Raw genomic sequence first — 23,310 nt, forward strand, 5'->3', positions numbered from 1 at the left:
AAAAAGTACCGTAGAATTACATAAAATTTTACAACCTCAAAATACCGTTCTGCTTACATAAACATAGTCAGCAGTGGCGCTCCGTTGACAACGGATTTGAACGGAACTTGGCGCCAGATTCTACCGAATCTGTGGATAGATAAGTGTGAAATGAAATTGAATATATAATTTATATGTGTAAGTTTAAATAAATAAAAAATTATTTTAAGATTGAAATGGAGTATTTATGAGTTAATTATTAAAATGATTAAATATAGATAGATTTTGATTGCATTAATTAGTGTACATCTCATTTCACAAAGAAATTTGGTTTATGATACAAATATTATAAAAAAAAAAAATAAATTAATTTCTTAATTTTAAGTTATTTCTAGTTTTGTAAATTTCTCTTAGTTTACCAAGTTGCTCAATGTAAAAAATGATTTTGTTTAATTGACTTAATATGTGCATTTTACATATTTCCACCACTTTCCTGTTAGTTCCTACATCGGTATATTTAGATTATTTGCAAATTTTAATCCTTTCTTTATGATATAAGACGCATATGCACATGATATAAGACACATAACAGAATATTCTGTTATATGAAATGCTCTAAATTGTCGTTTGCCCCTTCTTGGCATGTAGGGCAAGGTCCAAAAGGGTTAAATTTGTTTAGATAATTGAATATTTTAATTATAAAAAATTTTAATTGAAGAAAAATATTAATTCTTAAAAAATTTAAGACACTGAAGTTAACTGACATCAAAATTTTTTTTAAAATTTTATAGCAATAAAATTATGAAAAAAATTTAAGTAAAAAATTCCACATGTGAAAATTAAAAAAAAATTATAATCCTAAAGTTAGCCGACGTTTTTGATTTTTTTTTCATTTATTAAATTAGAACAAAAAAATATTTTTTAAAATTGCACTTACAGTTTTTCAAATTTTTTAGAAGTCAAATATTTTTTTCAATTGTTTGCAATAATTTTTTTCTAAAAAAAAATTAATAAAAATTAATTTAGCAGATATTGGATAATTTTAAGAATTTTTTTAACAAATAAATTATGGCAAAAAAAGTAGAAAAAAAAATTGACTTGTAGAAATTTTAAAAAATAAAAAATGCAATTTTTTAAAAATAATTTTTTGGAAAAAAAATCTATTTGTTTAGAAAAATTAAAAAATGGTTAAGTGACTGCTAACTTTAATGTCATAAAAAATTATAAAAATTTTTAGATTTCGATTAGTGGAAATTTTTTTTTATTACACGCTTTATATTAGCTTCACTTGTATGTCAGTTTGTTAGTATGTCAGTAACTCTCCGTGGGTAATCTGCGCGCCTGCGGCCTTCCTTGGTTCTGGTAGCCGTTTCTCAGGCTCCCTCTCCGAAATCGAACTCTGATTCCCCGTATTTATAATATTTATAAATAATTATTTTTTATTAGCTTCACTTGTATGTCAGTATGTCAGTATGTAACTCTCCGTGGGTAATTTGTGCGCCTGAATATTTTTGATAATCAACAAATAATAGTTTAAAAAAACTAAAAAATCACGCTTTTATAAATAAACCAAACTAAAAAGTAAAAAATAAATAATAGTTTAAAAAAACTAAAAACACGCTTTTTATAGAAAACCAAACTAAAAAATAGAAAATAAATTTAAATTAAGAATAGTGTTAAAAATTTCAATAAATATAAATTAATAATAGTGTAAATAAAAAAAATGTATTTTATTTTAAAAAAAGCGTGGGGTGCTTTTTAAGATATTATCAAAATGATAATCACTCTACTCATATCTGTCAATAAAATATTTATAACTATTGACACCATGCACCTCACGCTTTTTTTAAAATAAAATACATTTTTTTTATTTACACTATTATTAATTTATATTTATTGAAATTTTTAACACTATTCTTAATTTAAATTTATTTTCTATTTTTTAGTTTGGTTTTCTATAAAAAGCGTGTTTTTAGTTTTTTTTAAACTATTATTTATTACTGTAATTGACTTTTTATAAAAATTAAAAAAATTGACAGTTTTGTCAGCTAACTTCAGTATCATAAAAACTTACACTTGTAAATTTTGTTAAAATTTTTTTATAATAATTTAGAGATTATGAAAATCCAAAGAATTGAAAGATGTCTCTTAATTTCAGTATCATAAAAAATTAAAATTAATTAAAAAACATAAAATACTTACTAAAGATTAATTATCAATAACAGATCCGTAGGTATATAATAACAGCCCCGTACATTAACAGGTCCGTATCTTCCATCAGCCGTACCATAAGCCGCATCCCACAAAAATTGAATTAGCCTACATCTAAAAATTTTTATAATTTTTTTTATTGAAAAAATTGTTACAAAAAAATAAAATTTAATTTGTACAAAACTTGAAGAGTTTTAAGTGCAATTTTTAGTTCTAATTTAATAAATCAAAAACGTCGGCTAACTTCAGTATCATGAAAATATATACTCTGTACTTATATTAAGGCGCGCGGACATTGAGTTTAGTCAAACTATATCACAATTATAGATACAACATGTCAAAGTCCTACACATATACACAATTCATATATAGCGTGACGTAGCATATGAAAAGCTCCAGAACCAGCGAAAGGATTCCCGAGTAGGAAAGAACAAAATCCAATTTTTCTGTCGTCAAACGGATCAAGCTTTTTGTGAGATTTGGATCAATCACAAAAAGCAGGATTCGCTTTTCGTATAGGAATTGGCTCACGGGAAATAAATCAACTGTTCATTATTTACAATAACAATCGTAAGTGTTTAAATATTTTTTATTCGTACTCCGTTTCTAGTTCACCGGGCTCTATAATGTCTCACATACTCAGCACTTACCAGTAACCCTATCAATGTCTGAAAAAAAATTATTATTTTATCTTCCTTTTTTTTTTTTTACTTATTTTTCAATTTTCTTCTATTTAAATTTCTACATTTTATTAAAATATCTCAATAAATTTATTTTATTTTTTTTTACACATAAAATCAATCACCTTATTTGTGCCATCGATTTGCTCTGACAATTTACAAATAATTAATTCGCAAATTTATATCACACAAATTTAATTTTTAGCAAATAAAAGAATTTTTAACATTTAAAAATAACATTTTTTTTTCCCAAAAATTAAATAACAAAAATAATTGAGACATCTGATGATTTAAAAAATTTTTTTAACTAATTAATTATAACAAGAAAAATTTATTTGAAAAATTCCATCTTTAGAGCTTTAAAAAATAATAAGTACAATTTTTTATAAATAATTTTTTAGACCTTTTATTAAAAAAAAAAATATAATATTGTTGTCTCAATTTCAAATAACACAAAAGTTAGCCGACGTTTTTAATTGTTTAATTATTAAATTAAAACTAAAAAATATTTTTTTTTTAATTGCACTTACAGTTTTTCAAGTTTTTTACAAATGAAAAATTTTTTTGGTTATTTTGTAATAATTTTTTTAATAAAAAAAAATTCTAAAAATTTTTAGATGTCGGCTAACTTAATTTTCATCAATTTCAATGATGAAAATTAAATTAGCCATCTGAAAATTTTTATAATTTATTTTATTAAAATATTATTTTTAAAAAATTAAAAGAAAAAATTTCACATGTACAAAATTTAAAAAACTATACTTGCAATTAAAAAAAAATATTTTTTAGTTCTAATTTAATTAATAAAAAAACGATATCAAAGTTAATAGATAATTTTTTAATTTTATTAAAAGGAAAATTTTTGGCAAAAAATTATTTTTTTAAAATTGCATTTTTTATTTTTTTAAATTTCTGCATATCAATTTTTTTATAATACTAAAGTTAGCTGACGTTTTTAATTTTTTGATTTTTTTAAATAATTAAATTAGAACAAAAAAATACTTTTTTTAAATTGCACGTGTAGTTTTTCAAATTTTTGAGATGAAATTTTTTTTTTTTTTTGTAATAATTTTTTTTTCTTATCTTTTTGTAATAATGTTTTTAATAAAAAAATTTATAAATATTTTTAGATATTGGTTAACTTAATTTTCATTTATAGTTTTTCAAGTTTTTTACAAATGAAATTTTTTTATATTTTTCTGTAGTGATTTTTTCAATGAAAAAAAAATTCTAAAAATTTTTAGATGTCGGTTAACTAAATTTTCATAATTTTTTCTTCTTTTTTTTGTCATAATTTATCTGTTAAAAAAATTCTAAAAATTATCAAATATCTGCTAAATTAATTATAATAAAAAAAATAAAAAATGGTTGAACGCCGGCTAATTTTAGTATCATATTTAAATCTCATTTAAAAAAAAAAAAAAAAAAAATAGATACTAGAACTTTAAAAAAAAAATGATTAATTAAAATTTAATATTCTTAGGAAAAAATGGAAGACATGCGACATGGTCAGCAAGTTGGTAACGTGGTGATTGGAGTTGCTGGTGGTCCAGTTGGTCCAGGTAATGTTGGTGGTGGGGGTGTTGGTGGTGGTGGTGGTGGTGTTGGACCTGTATTAAATCATTCATCAAATAATTCTCATCGTCGTGGTAGAGCAAGAGTTACCATGCATGCATTGATGTCTGAAGCTTTGCCCTTGTACGAAGCAGCAAGATTAGAAATGAAATCATTACCATCCAAGACACCAGTGTCTGTACTTCAAGAATTGTTATCACGACGTGGTACAACTCCAAAATACGAGCTGGTACAGATAGAAGGAGCTGTTCATGAACCGACATTTCGTTATCGGGTAACCGTTGCTGATGTCGTTGGTTCGTATACTAAAGTTATGCTTGTAACTAAATATTTTGTTATCCCGATCGGTGTAAATGTTGTTTTTTTATAAGAAATTTTGTTGGTAAAAAACAATATTTTTTATTAATTATTTTTGTGACTTGGGTATGAATTATACTGCTTATAATTTTATTTTATGTATGAACAATTAAATTATTGAAGTAGATCCAATTGTTTCAGCTATGGGGACCGGCAGGTCCAAAAAAGATGCTAAACACGCCGCGGCTAAAGCTGTATTAGATAAACTAATTGGGGTTAATTCAGGTGATGCCGCTGCTGATCCGCAAATTAATAACATTAACGAGTAAGTTTATTTATTTACTACCTACCATTATTTTTAAATAAATTTTATAAATTGTCCTTTTTATCAGGATAGAAATTTTTTATGAAACTTTGGACAATTAATTTGTAGGCAATAAGTACACATTAAAAATAAAAAACTGTTATTTCCCAAAATTTTTTTAAAGCAAATTTCTGTGAGGATAATTAAAATTTTTTAATAATATGTCTGGTAAAAAATTTATTAAAAATTTTTTTTTATTGTTATTTATTTATTTAATAACAATACCAAGAAGCATCTCTTGATCTAATCAGAACACAAATCAATACAATAATCTTTTTTTTTTTTTTAATTTTGTTATTTCCCCACCTAATACTTGTAATTATATCTTAAAATTTTAGAATTTTTCATTTTTATCTGCTCCCGTTACCATCATGTAATGTAATATCACTTGATTAAATTTATTTGATAAATTTAATAATCTAAAATAAAATAAAATAAAATAACCTAACAGCAAAAGGCACAATAAAAAAGTTACAAAAAATTACATATTGTAAATCTAAATGGCACATGTAGCTAATAAATTATAATAATAATATACTAATACAGTAACAAGATATAGAAACTCAATAAGTAACTGATAGTATACACCGAAATAAGTTAACATCATCATATGCTATATACTTATAAACATTATTTATATTTATTTATTTCAATATAATGAGACCCAACAGCTATAAAGCCAATAACAGGGTCACTGAAAAGTTTATACAAAGTATGTCTTAGTATAACTTAGTAACTAAAAAGCTATATTAAGGGTTAGTTACTAAAACTATATTAAGGGGGTATTCTGGTCTAGAAGCATGAAATTTCAGCTAATTTTTAAAGTACCGTAAAAAAAAGGCAATTGATATTTTTACTGTATATATTTTTTTATAAGTTATTTATTAACATTATAATAATACAGAAAAAAAATAAAAAAAGTTGAAAATTCAAAAAATTAGCAGCTCATGAAGTGGAGAGGTTTCAAAAAATTGGCACATGACGATACCCACGATTCCAACCCTCCTAGCAATCGGAAACAAAAAAATAAAAAAGATTATTAATCTAAAGTAATGTCGCTATGGTCGGAATTACGGAAAAGTTGAAAAAAAATTTTTTCACAAAACGGCGACTGCCTGAAAAAAAAAAAAACAAAAAAAATTCACCACTTTTTTTGACTTTTGAATTTTTTAAAAATAGTAAAGATTAAAATTTGGGGATGACCGTCCTTATGAGAGAATGAAGTTTGTTTATTAATTATTATTGGTAATAATAACAAATTAGCAAGCAACCTTGCAATCACTATGTGACTGCCGTGACTTGTGAACTATAAATAAATAAAATCTTGCTTTATTAAATAATGACTTTTGTTAAATTGCACTGTACTTTCATAATTATTGACATTTATGAAGATATAAGCTCATCCTGAAGTTACACTCATCAAGAGCTTTCATTTGAGTACCCACATGCATTTTGATGTATTTTTCATATATACATATATATAATATATATAAATATATGAAAAAATTGATGTGGGTACTCAAATGAAAGGTCTCGATGAGTGTAATGTCGGAGTGAGCTTATATCTTTAAAAATGTCAATAGTTCACGAGATACAAGGTCATTTCTTAATTATGGATCTAGAGATAGAGCATTTTCGAATGCAGTCTGAATACTTATCATAATAAACTGACTATCGGTGAGAATGATATAAAACCTTAAAAAAGCACAAATTCAAGTCAAGATCCTTGCAATGACACTAAATTTTACTTAAAAAAACCGATTTTATTACATGAATATCCTGGACACAAAATTTTTCTTATTCTCTTGATAATATAGATGAACGTCATGTAATTTTACAAACTCGAGTATGTAAAAATTAAAAAAGACGGTTTTAGTTAAAAATCTCATTTTATCTACAAAAATTCCGAAAATTTGTATTAAGATTACAAAAATTTTATTAAAATTAAAATAAAATTTTATAATTTTATAATTTATTTTGTAAGTTTAGTCTACGAAAGTTTAATTTTTTATTTTATAAAATCCGGTATTTTATTTTACCGTGTTTTCGTCTTGTAATTTAACCATTATATTTGTAAGTATATAATGAGTTAATTTTTGAAGGATGTGTACACAAAGATTATTAAATTAAAAAAATAGATTTTAAACTTACATTTTTTTCGTGGACTCGATATTGAATTTTGAAATATCTGTGTACTAAGCTTACAAAAATTTTTAGTAGAGCCAATTATTGTAATAGAAATTTTTAAAAATTATTAAAAACAATTTTATTACAACTTATCTTAAATAATTTAAAAATTTCAAAGAGATAGCTTAGGTATGAACAAAAAAAATATTAAACCTGATTAAACTATCTTTAATTTTTACTTTATCATAATTATAGATTTTATTAAAGTTCAACAATCTAATAATTGTCAGACTATTTTTTACAATGATGTATAATTTCGATTTTTTTTTTTTTTATAAATAAAAACTTTGATATATTTTTTAAATTAATAAAATATCTAAATAAATTTCATTAAAATTTTTTCTAAAAAACAATTCACCAAAAAATTTAATTAAAAGAAAAAAATCACTTGTAATATTTATGTTTTTTATAAAAAAATAAAAAATTTTCTTTATTTTATTTTAGCTTGCAAAGTGCGCAACCAGATGCAGAGGGTAATTATGGAGAAGAAAAAGTTATCAACAATCCAATCGGATCACTCCAAGAAATGTGTATGTCACGTCACTGGCCACCACCGAAATACACAATGGAAGGTGAAACAGGCCTTCCTCACGAGCGTCAGTTTACAATCGTCTGTGCTATGCTAAAATACCGACAAGTTGGCCAGGGTAAAAGTAAGAAACTTGCAAAACGTCAAGCTGCTCACAAAATGTGGCAGGCCTTGCGTGATACAACTGATCCAGTAGCCAACCCTGGAGGTGGTCTTGATGAAGATGAGGTGAATAAATATTAACTATAATCATTTTATTTTACTAAAATTATTTTTATTAAAAATATAAAGTAAGTAGTAGATTATTAAATTATATCGATGAGTAAAATGTGAAAATATGTGACAAGTGAAGTGGAGGTGATGATTTATATATAATAATTAAGCAAACTAAAAAAATGTCATCCTCCAAAATCTATAACGGAATATCTTTAATTAATTTATTTAACTATTTTTTGTTTGATACCGTTTCTCCACTTCATTTATATTAATTTAAAAAAATATTATTAACAAATAATTAATATGTAAAATAAAAAACTTATCCGTTATAGATTGTCGAGAGGAATATTAACTTGGCTGCACGCTATACAACACTAAAAGATAGCAAAATTTCTACACTCACCACTCCTCACAGTCATAAAGTTTCGCAATTTCACAAGAACCTCAAGTCTTCCACCGGAGTTAAATTATCAGAGTTACAGGTTTGAATATTAATTTTTATTATTTATTTATTTATTTATTATTTAATTTCAATGCCAAGGCAGTATAGCCAAATGGCAAAAGTATACAAGATAATAGTATAATAAAGTACACGTATAAATGATGAAGATATAAAATTTCAAATTTTAGATATTAACCCTTAGTGGTCATTATGGGTCTAGATGACCCGAGGCAATTTTTGAGTTGCTCTTGCTTCGAAGATATCATTCAAAATGGTATCTGTGGTACCATCTATTATTGTTTGAAAATTTTTTGAGATTCATGGAAATTTACGATTTCAATTGCACAAATCAGTATACTTTTTTAAAAGCTCGACATGACACCACTTTTTTTTAAAAGTATGCGATATCCGGAGTAGAACCCCGGAGGTCATTTTCATTTATCTTAAAAAATGAAGTTTTTAGTTAAAAAAAAAGTCAAATTTGTCGAAATTTGACTTTCTCGCATTTTTTTTTTATAATTGAACAATTAAAAAAAATTAAAAAACGATTGAGTTATTCAACGGAAGTGTTAATAATTACTCTCATGCATGGTTCGAGTGAAAATATTGAAAAGAACGCAAGTAGCAATAATTTTTTCCGTATATGGGGTCAACTAGACTCAGTATGACCACTACGTTATTTTTAAGAAGTGTGATCACTACGGGTCAAGAAAAAATGTTTTTTCTTAAATTTGGAATGTAATTATCTATCTATACTAATAAATGGAGAGCCGGTTTTTTTTGTCCTATTATACTGCGAAAACTATTGAACCAATCGAAATAATACTTATACCACAAGATGCAGCGTGTTTCAGAGAAGGTTTTAGTAAATGATATGGTGGTGATTACTTATCCGGAACCTATATTTTTTTGACTTAGAAATAATGAATTTTTATTATAACTAAATTTATTCTATTCGATTGTCATTTGTTTAAAATAAATTTTTTAATTCTATTGGTTATGTTTATATACTAGGCAGATTTCTTCTCACTTATGAAACCTGCAATTTCTTTAACTGAAACTTTCAATGGTCATTACAAATTTTTTTTTTCATATCAATTATAATTTATTTTTGTAAGAAAGACACGGGAATGTTATAATGATTGTATATTAAAAGTTACAATGAATATTAGCTAGAATAATTACATGGATAAATGGTACATGCTAATTCGATAAAATTTGGAATCTGTGCAAGTCAAAACAATACTCTAATTAAATTTCAAGTCTAGATCTAAAAATGCAATTCTATAAAGCGCCCAGCGGAGCGGGCGAGTAACAGCTAGTAATAAATACTAGAAAAGTATGAATTTAAATATAAGAATTAAAGAGTTAAAATCAGTGATGCAAATACAAAAAGATGATAAATTCATGCAACAAAATTGAGTAGATGAATATCAATAGTTAAAAATTTAGATTCATTGTCTCGTTCACGCTTCATAAGGAATTCAAATGCACTAGTCTTGAATATGTTTAGGCTAAGTAAATTTGAGGCTTCAATTGGTAAGTCTCTCCAGATTCGGATCGCAGAAATTACGAAAGAATGCTCAAAGGTAGTAGTTGAGAAGTTAGGCATTTTAAAAGACATTAAAATAAATAAAATTGACTGAATAATCGAACGATATTGCACGCGTCATAAGCGAAGCGTTGAGGTCGTGCTCTACTCTCGGCAAAAAAAAAAAAGGAGTTTTCTCGAAACTGAAATTGATTTTTTTTTACTTATATCGCACTTACAGGATAATATGAGTGCACTTATATCAAGTAAAATAATTTGTCAGGCACATAAAATACATTTCAATAACAATTATTTTGTTTAACATTGTAAATAATAAAATTAAAAATAATCTTTCCTGGACGTCCGTGTGTCTGTGTTTATGGATCCGCGTATGTGGCAGGAAAATAGCTCGAAAAAATAATCGTACCGGAATAATTTTTTTTTTATCATCTAAAATAACACACTAAGGACTTTCTCAATTAATATGAGCCTTCAATTTACTGGCGTTTAATTATTATTTATAAAAAACTAAGATACGACTGTGTATCTGTATATCTATACATATATTTTATTATAGTATTTTTTTTCTTCACCTTAAAATTATGGTACCACTAAACCATAGCAGTTTTCTGTTTTTTATTATTTTGTTTTTTGTATTTTATTTTAATCAACTTTATTGTGGAAAATGAGATTATGAGGCGTGCACTTTTGGATTTTCCAAACTATTTTTTTTTTAAATTATCGAAATGACAAATTCAACTACAATGTAAGTGATAAATAATTGACATATAAATAGTAAATTTTATATTTCATTTTCAGAATACATGTCTGAATGATGGAGTAATTAATTTGGTTCAATTCTTGCAAGAAATAGCATCTGAACAATTATTTGAAGTAACTTATGTTGATATTGAAGAAAAATCAATCAGTGGTGAGTTAAAAAAGCTTTATTATTTATTTAATCGTTATAATGATAATAATTATTATTATATTATTTTTAATGATGTTTATGTTGAATTTTCTGTTATCACCATGTCGAGAGGCATATCTTTATCTGTAGTAGGAATATCATGTTTAATTTGTTCATTGAAAGCCACAGCAATTAAATAAGGTTTTCTTCCTTGAAACTTGATGCGATTTGCGATAAATTTATCATAGTATCCCATGCCGTGGCCTAATCTTTTTCCTGGAAGTTTGTAAATAAATTTAAATGTACACTGTGTCGGTACAGGCTTTGAAAATTGAGAACTATTTTTTTTTTTTTTTTTTTTTTTTTTAATATAAAAATATTTAGATAAAAATATTATTGAAGGCAAAAAAAAAATTTGTTAAAAATTTAATTAAAAAAAAATCTTGTATTCCCTTTTTTTTAGAATTTAGTTTTACTGGTTATTGAAATTTTTTAGAAATTTAAATTGTATTAGCAACCTTGTAGCCACTATGTGACTGTCGTGACTTGTGAACTATAAATAAATAAAATTTTGCTTTATTAAATAATGACTTGTTAAATTGTACTGTACTTAAATATTGACGTTTTTAAAGATATAAGCTCATCCCGATGTTACACGCATCAAGAGCTTTCATTTGAGTGCCCATATGACATTTTTTATATATTTTATATATATGGTATTTGTGAAACATATAAATATGTAAAATATATGAAAAATTGATGTGGGTACTCAAATGAAAGGTCTCGATGAGTGAATTGTCGGGGTGAGCTTATATCTTTAAAAATGTCAATGGTTCACAAGATACAAAGTCATTTCTTAATTATTAATATTTTTTAAGATGTAAGCTCATCTTGATGTTACGCTCATCAAGAGCTTTTATTTGAGTACCCACATGCATTTTCATATATTTTTCATATATACAGATATATAATATATATATATATATATATATATATATGCATGCTTATATATATATATATATATATATATATATATTATATATATATATTTATATATAAATATACAAAATATATGAAAAATTGATGTGGGTACTCAAATGAAAGCTCTTGATGAGTGTAACACCAGGATGAGCTTATATCTTTAAAAATGTTAATAGTTCACAAGATACAAGGGCATTTCATAATTATTGACATTTATGAAGATATAAGCCCATCTTGATGTTATGCTTATCGAAACCTTTCATTTGAGTAGTACCTACATGCATTTTTCATATATATTTTGTATACATGATATTTGATATATTTGTGATGTATATAAAATATATAAAAAAATACATGTGGGTACTCGAATGAAAGGTCTTGATGAGTGTAACATCGGGGTGAGTTTATATCTTTAAAAATATCAATAGCTCACGAGATACAAGGTCATTTCATTATTATGGATCTAGAGATAGAGTATTTTCGAATGCAGCCTAAATACTTATATCATAATAAATTGACTATCGGTGAGAATGATGTAAAACCTTAAAAAGGCACAAATTCAAGTCAAGACCTTTGCAATGACACTAAATTTAATTAAAAAAACTGATTTTATCACAAGACTATCCTGAAAACAAAATTTTTCTTAATCTCTTAATAATAAAGATTAGAAATAATTACAAAAATTTTGATAATATAAAAAAATGAAAAAATATTTGTTAATAATAATCAAAATTATTCTGAATAGCACAAAATTACTCTCATTGTATATAGTTACTTGTAATATTTTATTTTTATTGATATAACTTACCAGTTTTAGTAAATGCAACGCCTGGTAAAATTATTAAATCCAGTCCACCTTTGTAGAAATAATAAATAAATTAATTTAATTTAAAATAATAATAATCAATCAAAAAAAATGTATTTAAAACAAAAATTCTTAAAGAATTTTTGTCTTTATAAATTACAATTTTTTAATTATTGTAATACCTGTTTTTAAAGCATCTTCTCGTGTAGTATCATCAGTAGCAGGTTGTTTAATATTCCATTTAGTAAGAGGCAATTTATCGTAATCGTCCATCGAATATAATTTGACCATCATCATACTTTTACCCTCATACTTAGGAACAAACACCTGTTTGTTAAATTTAAATAAATGCTCCAAAATTGGTATTGTATTGATTTCATTGGCAGTGCTCAAGTATATTGATACTCTTTTACTTGATTCGAATTCTGGTAAAGCAATTAACTGTAAAATTAAGAAAAAATATATTAGCATATTTAACCTCCAAACATATGCTAAGATAGGTTATCAAAAAATTATAAGAAATTTTATTAATTTACCTTATTATAAACAGCATTAGATTGTCGCGCTTTTTCTTCATTACTTATTCTGTTGATTACATCTTGCACTTCATTACGGAGAGCGCGTTTTGCTAATTTTATTCCATCCATCGCTACTTTATTTATGCTCATGATCCTTTGATTTAAGAGTCTTGTTTTTATTTTTATGGTATAGTTATCGTTTGATCCATGACATTCAGTATCGATTGAAAGAAAAAATTTAAAATGTTATCTTAATCTACAATTGCAGTTTTTTTTATCACTTTTTTCTTTTTTTTTAAGTATGAAAAAAATTATTTATAAAAAAAAACGGAATTATAAATGCATTTCAAAAAAAAAAAAGTAAATTATTGTAGTACTTTATTAATTTAATTGAAATAAAAAATTTTTTAATGATAAATTTATATTAATGCAATTAGATCGATTTTATAAGTTGCTAATTTATTTTAAAAGCAATCATTGCTGAGAAGATGCAGAGAAACTTCGGTAAAAATGGGACGCTTTTTTTTTTTTTTTTTTTATAAAAGTACTTAATTGTTCACAGCAATTAAAATTAGATGAGAAGGTTGTTCACATTTAAAAGCACAAAAAAATGTTTTATTATTATTTTATTATAGAGTTGTGTGAAATTAAATTGACTAAAAAAATTTTTTTGTAAACTTCAAAACTGAGCAAATTTTTAATTTTTTTAAATTAAATTTTTTTTTTATTAAAATTTGAGTAAAATTGTGGATTAAATAAAATAGAAATTTTTCATAAATTAAAAAAAAATTTAATAAAATAATAGATTTTTTTTTAATTAAAAAAATTATTACTCAATATAATTTACAAACAATAATTTTATAATAAATCTGACGTTTTTTAAGCTTCTAGAAAATTATTTTCATGAAAATGTTTTAAATATAATTTCAAAATATGATATTTTTATTATTATGCTTTACTTGTACACCTCTCGGTTTTTACAAGGCTGATTCCTCTTTTTCTCCTAGCTCTACGCTTTTTCTATTTCTCATATTGGACCTCAGCAAGTCCCACCCGACACTTCATTTCTGCTTTTAATTTTTGCGGCTGTGGACCGACTTGTGCTTTCTGTACCGTATTCACCCTGAACCTCACCTTCTCAGGCTGTTGGAACAGAATCATGGGGAAACCACAGAGAAAACCCATGATAGTACACTGATAGAAGGATTTGTTTATAGTTAAAAATATTTGTTAATATTTAACAAATCATTTATTAGAGACAACTTTTTAGTCCTTAACAAATATTTCTTAGTATTTAAAAAGATTTATTAATATTTAATAAATGAATATCAGATTTATTAAATACAAACAAATCATTTTAAATACTAAGAAATATTTGTTTAATACTAAAAAGTTGTTTCTAATAAATGATTTGTTAACTATTAACAAATATTTTTTAATACAAATAAATCCTTCTATCAGTGTACAGTCGGAGCTGGGCTAAGTCTACAGTGATTGATAAGAAACTCTTCTTTATAGACCACTGGAGCATTAGGCCCCTCTCCTAGTGTGCAGAGATCCCTCGCGCTAGCCAACACTGACTAAAGTGGTCACCCATTCAAGTTGTTACTTAAATGTGTGATTGCCCAAGTCAGACGTGTGCCGCCCGGCTATCTCTGCCACTTCCAGAGGCTGGCAACGTAACGTAACGCACATATTTTTAATTATAATCACTGAAAAATATTGGTGTGTGCTGGGATCGAACCCGGGTCCCACTCTTTCGAAAAACGAGCACCGAGTCGACCAGGCCATTGCCAGCCTCTTGTTTTAAAATATAATAAAAAAATTTCTATTATTTAAGGTAGTTTGGTAGTCGCAATCTGAGGTCAAATTAATAGATATTTTTTTTTCTTTTTTGCAAGTGATCACTCGAAAAATATAAAATTATTTCTAATCAGAATATAAATGAATAAATTCAATTTATAATTATGGTTAAATAATTATAATAATATAATTATTAAAATATCAACTGACAAGTACTGGGATGTCACAAAACAATAACAACTGTTATTAGTTATGTAAGGTCGGTACTTAAAACAGTCGCTCACGTGTTCATTTATTGTTTAAATTAGCAAATATCACTTCAATATGTTAAATCTGCTATAATTTACATGAACTTTTAATGTATGTTTAATAACAATTTATTTTAATACAAAAAAACTTTATGATTATATTTCAATTTCAAATTAGCCGCGCACCGAGAAGTCGCCATTTTTCCCCTGATAAAGATGAGGGAGTAATGTATCCGACAAACAACAAAGATAGAAATCAATTTTTGATATTAAAAAATTAATTAAATTAAAACTATGTGGTGAATCATTATCAAATTTTGATAGAATATGTATGAAACATTGTTCTATCTATTGGCAAGTTTTTTTTTATGGGGTCAAGTTGGCCGGATTTTTATAAATTCTCCATTCCCGGAGTTATTGAACAAGGATACTTACAAGAAATCGTGCATTTTTGCAAAACTTTAATTAATTATATCTCTTAAACGGTGTGGTAAAAAAATCTGATTTTTTTCTATAGATGTATTTAATGATAATATTTGGAATGAATATAAAAAATATGGGGTTAAGTTGAAGTCATTTGGCTCCCAAACTACCTTAATAAAAAAAAATTAAATAACTAAAATAAAATTATTTTTGTCTAAATTTAATAAAATAATAAATTTTTTTCGTAATTAAAAAAATTATTACTTAATATAATTTACAAACAATAATTTTATTGTAAATTTTGATGTTTTTTAAACTTCTAGAAACTTATTTTAGTAAAAATGTTTTAAATATAATTTCAAAATATAATAAAAAAGTTTCTATTGTTTAAAATTTGAGGAAATTTTAGCATTTATAATTAACACAAGCTAATAAAGTGTGTGTTTTTAAAAACATTTTTTTATTTTTAAAAATATTAAAATTAAAACCATTCCTTATTTTTATTTACAGGTAAATGCCAGTGCCTTGTGCAATTATCAACTTTGCCAGTCGCAGTATGTTATGGTAGCGGTATTACCAGCAAAGATGCTCAAGCAGCAGCAGCACAGAATGCCCTTGAGTACCTTAAGATAATGACAAAAAAGTGAGCCAGCGTAATATAAGTGATAAAATATAACAATAAATTTATTTAAATAAAAATAAACTACATAATTGTATCCTGAAACTCCAGCTGCTCTTTATTTACGGTCGTAAGGAAGCGATATTAAATAGCTTTTTAATTGGAGTTGAAATACTTATAATATTTATTAATTAATCTGAATAGTAATATCTGAAAATTTTTCTTTATTATAGAATTGCAAGTATACAATTCATATAGATCATGTAGTTAAATATTATTGATATTACTTGGTGTAAAAACTTGAATTTTTAACAAACTATTGGCTTTGAATTTAAAAATGCAAGTTTCAATTTTTTATTTTTTAATCGATATAATTAAAGCATATATCATGATAAATATATATCTATATATAACACTAAGCAATTTTAATAAGAAATACTAGATGTGAATTATTAAAACAAAATCTAGTCATTTTTTCAGTAGCAGACAGTACAGAAAAATTAAATAAAAAAAATATGTGCGTAAAAAAATATTTTCCAATGGTAATATTGTAAATTTTTTGAAAAATAATTTAATTTTTGGTTAAAATTTGCTGATTGAAAATCGAAATAATTACACTAATTTAATATGTAATTGTTGACTTACGACTGAATAAAACAAGTAATTTTTTTTTTCACTTATATTAATAGTGGATAATTAATATAAAAAAATCATGAAGTAAATAAAAGTGTATTAAATAAAAAAAAAAAATTTTAACAATTACAATATAAATCTAGTGTTTTAAATTATTAGAAATAAAATTGTAGAATTTATGACAGAATAAAAAAAAGTTAAATTTTACTCCGCAACTTACGATCGTGAAAAATAATTATTACGCTGACTCATAATAGAAATTGATATTTTTTTTTTAATTCAAATTATTTATAAATATATCAACAATTAAAAAATGTAATTTAGGAAAAAGTAATTCAAGGGATAATTTAAAAAATTTACCCTGCATTAAATTACTATTTTTTTTTTAATTATAATAATAATTATAATATTTATAAATTATGTGAAGTTATAAAAATAAAATATCAATATCTATGAAAATAAATTAAACTGCCAGTTAGTATGTTCCAATGCATTTTTCATAAATTTAATTCCAAATAATTGTATGTAACTAATTTGAGTATAATTATTTTGCAATTATATTGTAATGAATTTTTTTTTTTAATTTGTATGCGGTGAAATTTATTTCAATTCTAGATCCAATTTGAAATAAATTTCATCCATCAATTAGATATATATAAATAAGTCCGATAAAATTTTTTTGAATAATTCAAAATTAAAAAATAAAGAAATAAAATTTAAAGCACTCATATTGATTTAATATAAAAATATGTAAATAATAAAATAATTATGAATATATATCCCAGGTTTCAGCGACTATTCTATTCTGAATTTGAGAATATGATATTTATACTTGTAGTTGTAAACAATATATTCAATTATAATTTAAAATTATAATAAATTATTATTTAATCTTCTTAGTTAAGATTTTTGTTAAGATTTTTATTCTAGATGTGAAAGTCACTTAAAAACTTTTTTACTAAAAACTGACTTAAAATGTCATAATTAATTATAAATTACATGATATACATTGTAATTTATTTAAAAGATTATTGGTATTGATATTGAAGTTAATTTTTCAATAGTCAAATATCAATTTGATGTTTGAAATAAATTTAATTTTTTTTTTTGTGTACACTGTTAAAAATTTTAAGGCAAAGTGAAGATTCCATCATAAATAATATTAAGATATTGAAAATTGTTTAAGAAATAATGATTGTATTGATGAATTGTACTTGATAACTTTCAATAAGTTGATATAAATAAAAAATTGAAGCTTTATTAAAATCTAATTTTTTTGTAGAAGTTTTAAATGATATTTTGATAATTATACAGAAAATTAACAAAAATTCATTTTTTTTTGTATTAGGGGCATTCAAAATGAGAAAATGACTGAAATTTAAAAATTTCTCTAATTTCCTAATTTATTATAAAAAGTCTATATTTTACTAATTTGTAAAGAAATTTTTTTTTAATCAATAAGAAAATCGATTTTTCTCTCCTAGTAACTTTTCAGCCGTACTAAATTGTACTTATTTATATTATATTTATGCTATATATTTATATTATAGTATTTATATTATACATATATATACACATTATAATATATAATATCATATAACATCATATAACATAATAATAATAATAATAATAATAATAATAATAATATTATTATTATTATTATTATTATTATATTATAATATTATATGATGTTACTAGCCGTTACCCGCCCGCTTCGCGTGGCGTACAATATACGCCAGGCGCGAAAAATATTAATTTTGTTATCTAACTACGTAAGTAGTTATATCATAAATGAATTTTATGAAATTTACACACTCAGATAATAAATTAGGGCATTATAAATTTATATGAGTTAAAAATAATGATTGACACAGCTTTCCACATCACCATGGAGGTACTGTGTCATGCGATGCGTCCCCGTTATTTTACATGGTGGGATCCCCAGTAGGCCTACACCATGGATAGATGTGAGCATGAATGTCAGGGTTTGAAATATGTTATTCATATTCAATTTATAAAAATATAGATTAAATATGAAAAATTCAAACTCAGGCTATCATGTTCACGTCTATGAAAATTAATTTAGCAGATGTTTAATAATTTTAATAGCTTTTAACAAATAAATTATGGCAAAAATTATTAAAAAAATTAACATCTATAAATTTTAACAAATTAAAAATGCAGTTTTTTAAAAATAACTTTTCGGAATAAATTTGGCGGGTAACGGCCGTGTATTTGTATATCTATATTCACAAATATAGGTATACAAATACATAGAGTGATCATATAATGGTACATGATCATCTATTAGGGCTTTTACCTTATATAAAAATTTTTAATTTTTTTTATATTTAATGCCTTCTTATTATCCTTTAGGAATTGAATTTTATAATTTTTTAATTAACGCCCACGCAAGGATTTGTGAGGGTGGCATTTCATAAAATTCATTCTTTACAGCTCAAAAACTCCAAAAAAATCAATCTGGCCAAGTTTCAATTCTTTAGCTGCTATAGATTAAAAGGTACAATTTCTTTTAATTTTACGCCCACGCACGGACATGTGGGGGTAGAATTTAATGAAATTTATTCTTAACAGCTCAAAAACGCCAAAATAGTCTAGTCAACAAGTTCAAAAACGTGAAAAATAGAGATAAAGGTCCTAAAAATATGAGCGATGGCTCATTCGATTCGGAATCACCTCTAGAAAAATGTTTTTGAAGGATTTTGGTGCAGGTAAAAAATTGCAATTGTTATTAACAAAATAAGATGGAAAAAAAACGATATTTCGTTTTTTGTTAATAACTCGAAAAATATTAATATTTAAGCAATTTTGAAAAAAGCCCGTTAAAGAGGAGAAAATTTCCAAGAAAAAAGTCCGTACTCCCGGAACTCTATCTCCATTATTTATAATTTTAATTTGACGTTGAAAATAGGGCTCCGCGCGGCTGTTACGGCATGCGCGCGCCGCCGCTAAAGAGAGCTCAGCAATAAAAATAATTTTTTATAACATAAAATGTGATTTTAAAATTTGAAAAATTCTAGTATCTTCTTAACACTTGAAAGAATCGAGCCGCGAAGAAAAAAGTTTAATCACCATTTTTTGAAAAGTTATCTAATTGTTAACTAACAAATTTTTTTCCCAATCTCCGTTGGCATAAACAATGGGATAAAAGGTATAAATAATTGGCCTATAAATTTTAAACTTCGTGGAGCCCTTTTGATATATATACTTTATAAGATCCTGCGATAAATTTTCATTAAAGTTTATTAATTTGTTAATTATGATTTTTATAACTATTGAAAAATTAAAATCTAAAAAGTTGATAAAAATTTTTTTTTCAACTAATATTTAGCTATGCCTGTTTTCACATTAAGCAATGGCAGTAATTAATATAGGTTATGAATTTTTTACGTAATTTGTTTATAAAATTGTTTTAAACAAATAGAGAAATTCAATATTTTTGAAAAATTTTTTTTTGCTATTTGGTTGTCCACAAAAAATTATGATTTTAAAAAAAAAAAAATTTTTCTTAATTTTAATTTTTAATTGTTTAAAAACGATTTTTTCATATTTCGATTGTTTAAACAATTAGTTAAGAAAAAATTTTGCTTTTAAAAATCATAATTTACACTTTTAAATAGTTTGGCAAAAAAAAAATTTTTTTTATTAATTATTTAATTGTTTATTAGTTTAACAATTTGTTATAAACAAATATTGACCAACGTTATATTTTTTTCTGAAGCAGAAAAAAATTATAAAAACAGCCATATATAAAAAAGTTCCAAAAAAAATTTTCTTTTATTTATTATAATTAATTTTAATATCATACGGTACGGTAATTATCGCCACTACTTGATTTGTCAATTAAAAAATTGATATATCTTTTAAACTATCAGAGATACGATAAAGGACATTCAGGTCTTTTTTATAGAGAATGAATTTTTCTTTCAGATGGATCTAAGATCAAGTTCGTATCTATTGTTTATTAGCTATTACATGCATTTGTTTATAAAAATTCTGTATTTTTTTGACTTTTTCGTATCTTTTGTGATCTTTAACTTGTTAAATTATGCAGATACAGCAAAAAACCTTCAAACAATTTTGTTAAGGGATTAATTTTCTAACATATTAATTGTTAATCATACTTTTATTGCTAATTGTTTAAACATTATATCTGTTTTTGCTTTATTCTTATGACAATATTATCGAATTTTCGTAAATTTTTATTTTTTCGTAGTGGTATTTTATTTTTCTGTTCTAAAAATTATGTTTTTAGAATATACTACTCGGTTTGGAGTGTTATATTTAGTGAGCAGCTGCTTCTTTCGAAGGTCGATTCTTTTGTTAGATTTCTTTTACCTGTTCCCTTATACCTGATAGAGCTGACGACGTGGCTCATAGTTTGTCTAACAGTTACCCAGTGCAGTTCAGTGTATATCAACGTGGTGTATATACAATTATTCTTATTAATATTTTTATCGTGGAAAGATACACGTTTCTTAATTTAATAACCAGTGAAACATTCGCATATGTTATCAATCGTCTATTGAATCAGAAAGTAACAATTTTTGCTTATATTTAGAACATTAAATTACAGTTACAAAATTACCACGTAGTTTTTCATCCAACTCAATACTTTAATCTCATTTTTTTCGTTGTGACCGTCATAATTTTATCACAATGGACTACTCATTAAAATGTTTCATCTGCGAAAGGAAGTTTGTTGGTTCTTTATTAGCTCAAGAAGTGAAAATCGTTAAAGCATCGTGGATAGCCACATTACGTGAATATAGTATGAAAATCGGTGATAATAAGCATAAATTTTTAGAAGGCAAAACCGAAATTCAAGTTCACGAAAAGTGTCGAACGAAATATTTAATTTCCAACAAGGATACTCCTGGTTCTTCAAACTCATCGGTTTCCGGAATATCAACACGCAGTGTATCTAGTGATTTTGAGTTTAGTAAACACTGTTTGTTTTGCCAAAAAGGACATCTACAATAAATTACGTAAGAAACACATTATACAATCAGATGAAATAAAAGAGAAATTATTACATTTTGCGGAACAACGTAATGATTCTCTTGGACAGCATGTTATTGATTTAATATCCCGAGTAAATTCATTAACAGAATGAAAGGCACGTGATCACCTTTCCAGTCTCAAGAAATTTAAAGAAATTCCGACTGATTAATCTAAAATCGAGGATTCACATTTACAAAATCATTGAAACTTGTTTTGATTACATTGAAAACAGCTCCGAATGCCAATTTACAATCGGTGGATTATTAAAAATTATGGAATATAAGCCGTCACCTAAAACTCTAATAACACATTTAGAAAGTCATTTCGGTACTGACGTCACGATTTCAGGTACAGGGATTAAAAGTATCGTCACTTACTGTGGTTCTGGCGATTTACCTGTTGACGATATGTGGTATATGCATCGTGAACAAAGGAAAGAAGATGAAGATATTCGTGTTATACGAACTGCTGCTGAGTTAATACGAAAACAAATTAAAAGTACTCAGTACAAGACCAAAACATATCCTTCGTCTGTCAGCTTTCTTGACAATGTTCATGCAGACATTCCGAAGTATTTAGATGAATTTTGGAAGAGCTGATGATGTTTGATGTGCACAAAAAAGAAGACAGGAAAGATGTCAGAGTCAACGTATTCTGAACAATCCGAGACGAATGATGACGAAATGGCCAATGAAGATGATGATGATACTTTTTAACAGCCTTGGAGTAAAAAAAGATTACGTAGCCCATTCCATAATCTCTGCTATTCGTCCGAAATCATTTATTTCTTCTCTTCTATTGTCTACCGGATTATATATTAACCGCAAATCAGGATCAAAATTAATAGTCAATTTGTTGGCTAAGCTTGGAGTATGTGCGTCTTATCACAACACTGCTTTACATGAATTATCAGCAATAAAAGCGGAAGTAACAAAAATTGAGAAACCTTGTTTTACTCAGTATGTATACGACAATGCAGATCATAATCCATCTACCATTGACGGAAAACACCATGCACATTATGGGTGGCATTTGTTGTGTAGCTCCTAAGCATGCTGTTTGTACTTCTGGGGAGATTCCAAAATTAAAGAGATTGCCAGCTGCATCGGAAGTTGCCTCCATAGGAGCTGTGGAATTAAAAAGATTTTCCGGATCAGAAAACTACACTAGAACCTGTGAAATTCTTAGACGTATCCGGATTTACGTTTGGAGATGTTGTACCAGGAATCACAACAGTATATTCTACACAAATTTGGGCTTCTTATATGCAGGTTGAAAAACTACCTAGTATTCGCGGCTTATTCGATAGGATTGCTAAAGTACCGTTTTACCAA

At 25.4% G+C, this 23,310-nt stretch overlaps 2 protein-coding genes across 4 annotated transcripts; one reads left to right on the forward strand and one right to left on the reverse strand.

Annotated features, from left to right (window-relative positions):
* The first annotated feature begins 2,554 nt into the window (after positions 1-2,554).
* LOC123270031 (interferon-inducible double-stranded RNA-dependent protein kinase activator A homolog) lies at positions 2,555-16,630 on the forward strand. Of its 3 annotated transcripts, XM_044735968.1 has the most exons (7): positions 2,557-2,761; positions 4,356-4,741; positions 4,929-5,067; positions 7,738-8,050; positions 8,371-8,520; positions 10,831-10,942; positions 16,210-16,624. In XM_044735968.1, the coding sequence occupies exons 2-7, from the start codon at positions 4,360-4,362 to the stop codon at positions 16,344-16,346; spliced, it is 1,233 nt and encodes a 410-aa protein (XP_044591903.1). In that variant the 5' UTR covers positions 2,557-2,761; positions 4,356-4,359; the 3' UTR covers positions 16,347-16,624. The 3 variants fall into 3 exon arrangements, with proteins under 3 accessions (XP_044591904.1, XP_044591903.1, XP_044591905.1); XM_044735969.1 differs by lacking the exon at positions 8,371-8,520 and having other exon boundaries at positions 2,555-2,760; positions 4,354-4,741; positions 16,210-16,630; XM_044735970.1 differs by lacking the exon at positions 2,557-2,761 and having other exon boundaries at positions 4,439-4,741; positions 4,944-5,067; positions 16,210-16,626.
* Positions 10,944-13,402, reverse strand: LOC123270032 (5-formyltetrahydrofolate cyclo-ligase). The gene is made up of 4 exons (XM_044735971.1): positions 13,244-13,402; positions 12,890-13,148; positions 12,711-12,758; positions 10,944-11,197 (listed from the first exon to the last, which is right to left on the reverse strand). Exons 1-4 carry the CDS (start codon positions 13,373-13,375, stop codon positions 11,019-11,021), a joined length of 618 nt encoding a protein of 205 aa, XP_044591906.1. The 5' UTR covers positions 13,376-13,402; the 3' UTR covers positions 10,944-11,018.
* Positions 16,631-23,310: the final 6,680 nt, after the last annotated feature.

This window comes from Cotesia glomerata, linkage group LG8, assembly GCF_020080835.1.
Source record: "Cotesia glomerata isolate CgM1 linkage group LG8, MPM_Cglom_v2.3, whole genome shotgun sequence".
Taxonomy (NCBI): domain Eukaryota; kingdom Metazoa; phylum Arthropoda; class Insecta; order Hymenoptera; family Braconidae; genus Cotesia; species Cotesia glomerata.

What these genes read in the sequence shown, in the direction of transcription:
- LOC123270031 (XM_044735968.1), top strand. Translation starts at nt 4,360, where the DNA reads ATGGAAGACATGCGACATGGTCAGCAAGTTGGTAACGTGGTGATTGGA. An exon ending in AACCGTTGCTGATGTCGTTG is followed by an intron (nt 4,742 to 4,928) that starts GTTCGTATACTA and finishes TTATTGAAGTAG; the next exon opens with ATCCAATTGTTTCAGCTATG. An exon ending in TGAAGAAAAATCAATCAGTG is followed by an intron (nt 10,943 to 16,209) that starts GTGAGTTAAAAA and finishes TTTTATTTACAG; the next exon opens with GTAAATGCCAGTGCCTTGTG.
- LOC123270032 (XM_044735971.1), bottom strand. Translation starts at nt 13,375, where the DNA reads ATGAGCATAAATAAAGTAGCGATGGATGGAATAAAATTAGCAAAACGC. An exon ending in CTAATGCTGTTTATAATAAG is followed by an intron (nt 13,149 to 13,243) that starts GTAAATTAATAA and finishes TTAATTTTACAG; the next exon opens with TTAATTGCTTTACCAGAATT. An exon ending in AGAAGATGCTTTAAAAACAG is followed by an intron (nt 12,759 to 12,889) that starts GTATTACAATAA and finishes ATTTCTACAAAG; the next exon opens with GTGGACTGGATTTAATAATT.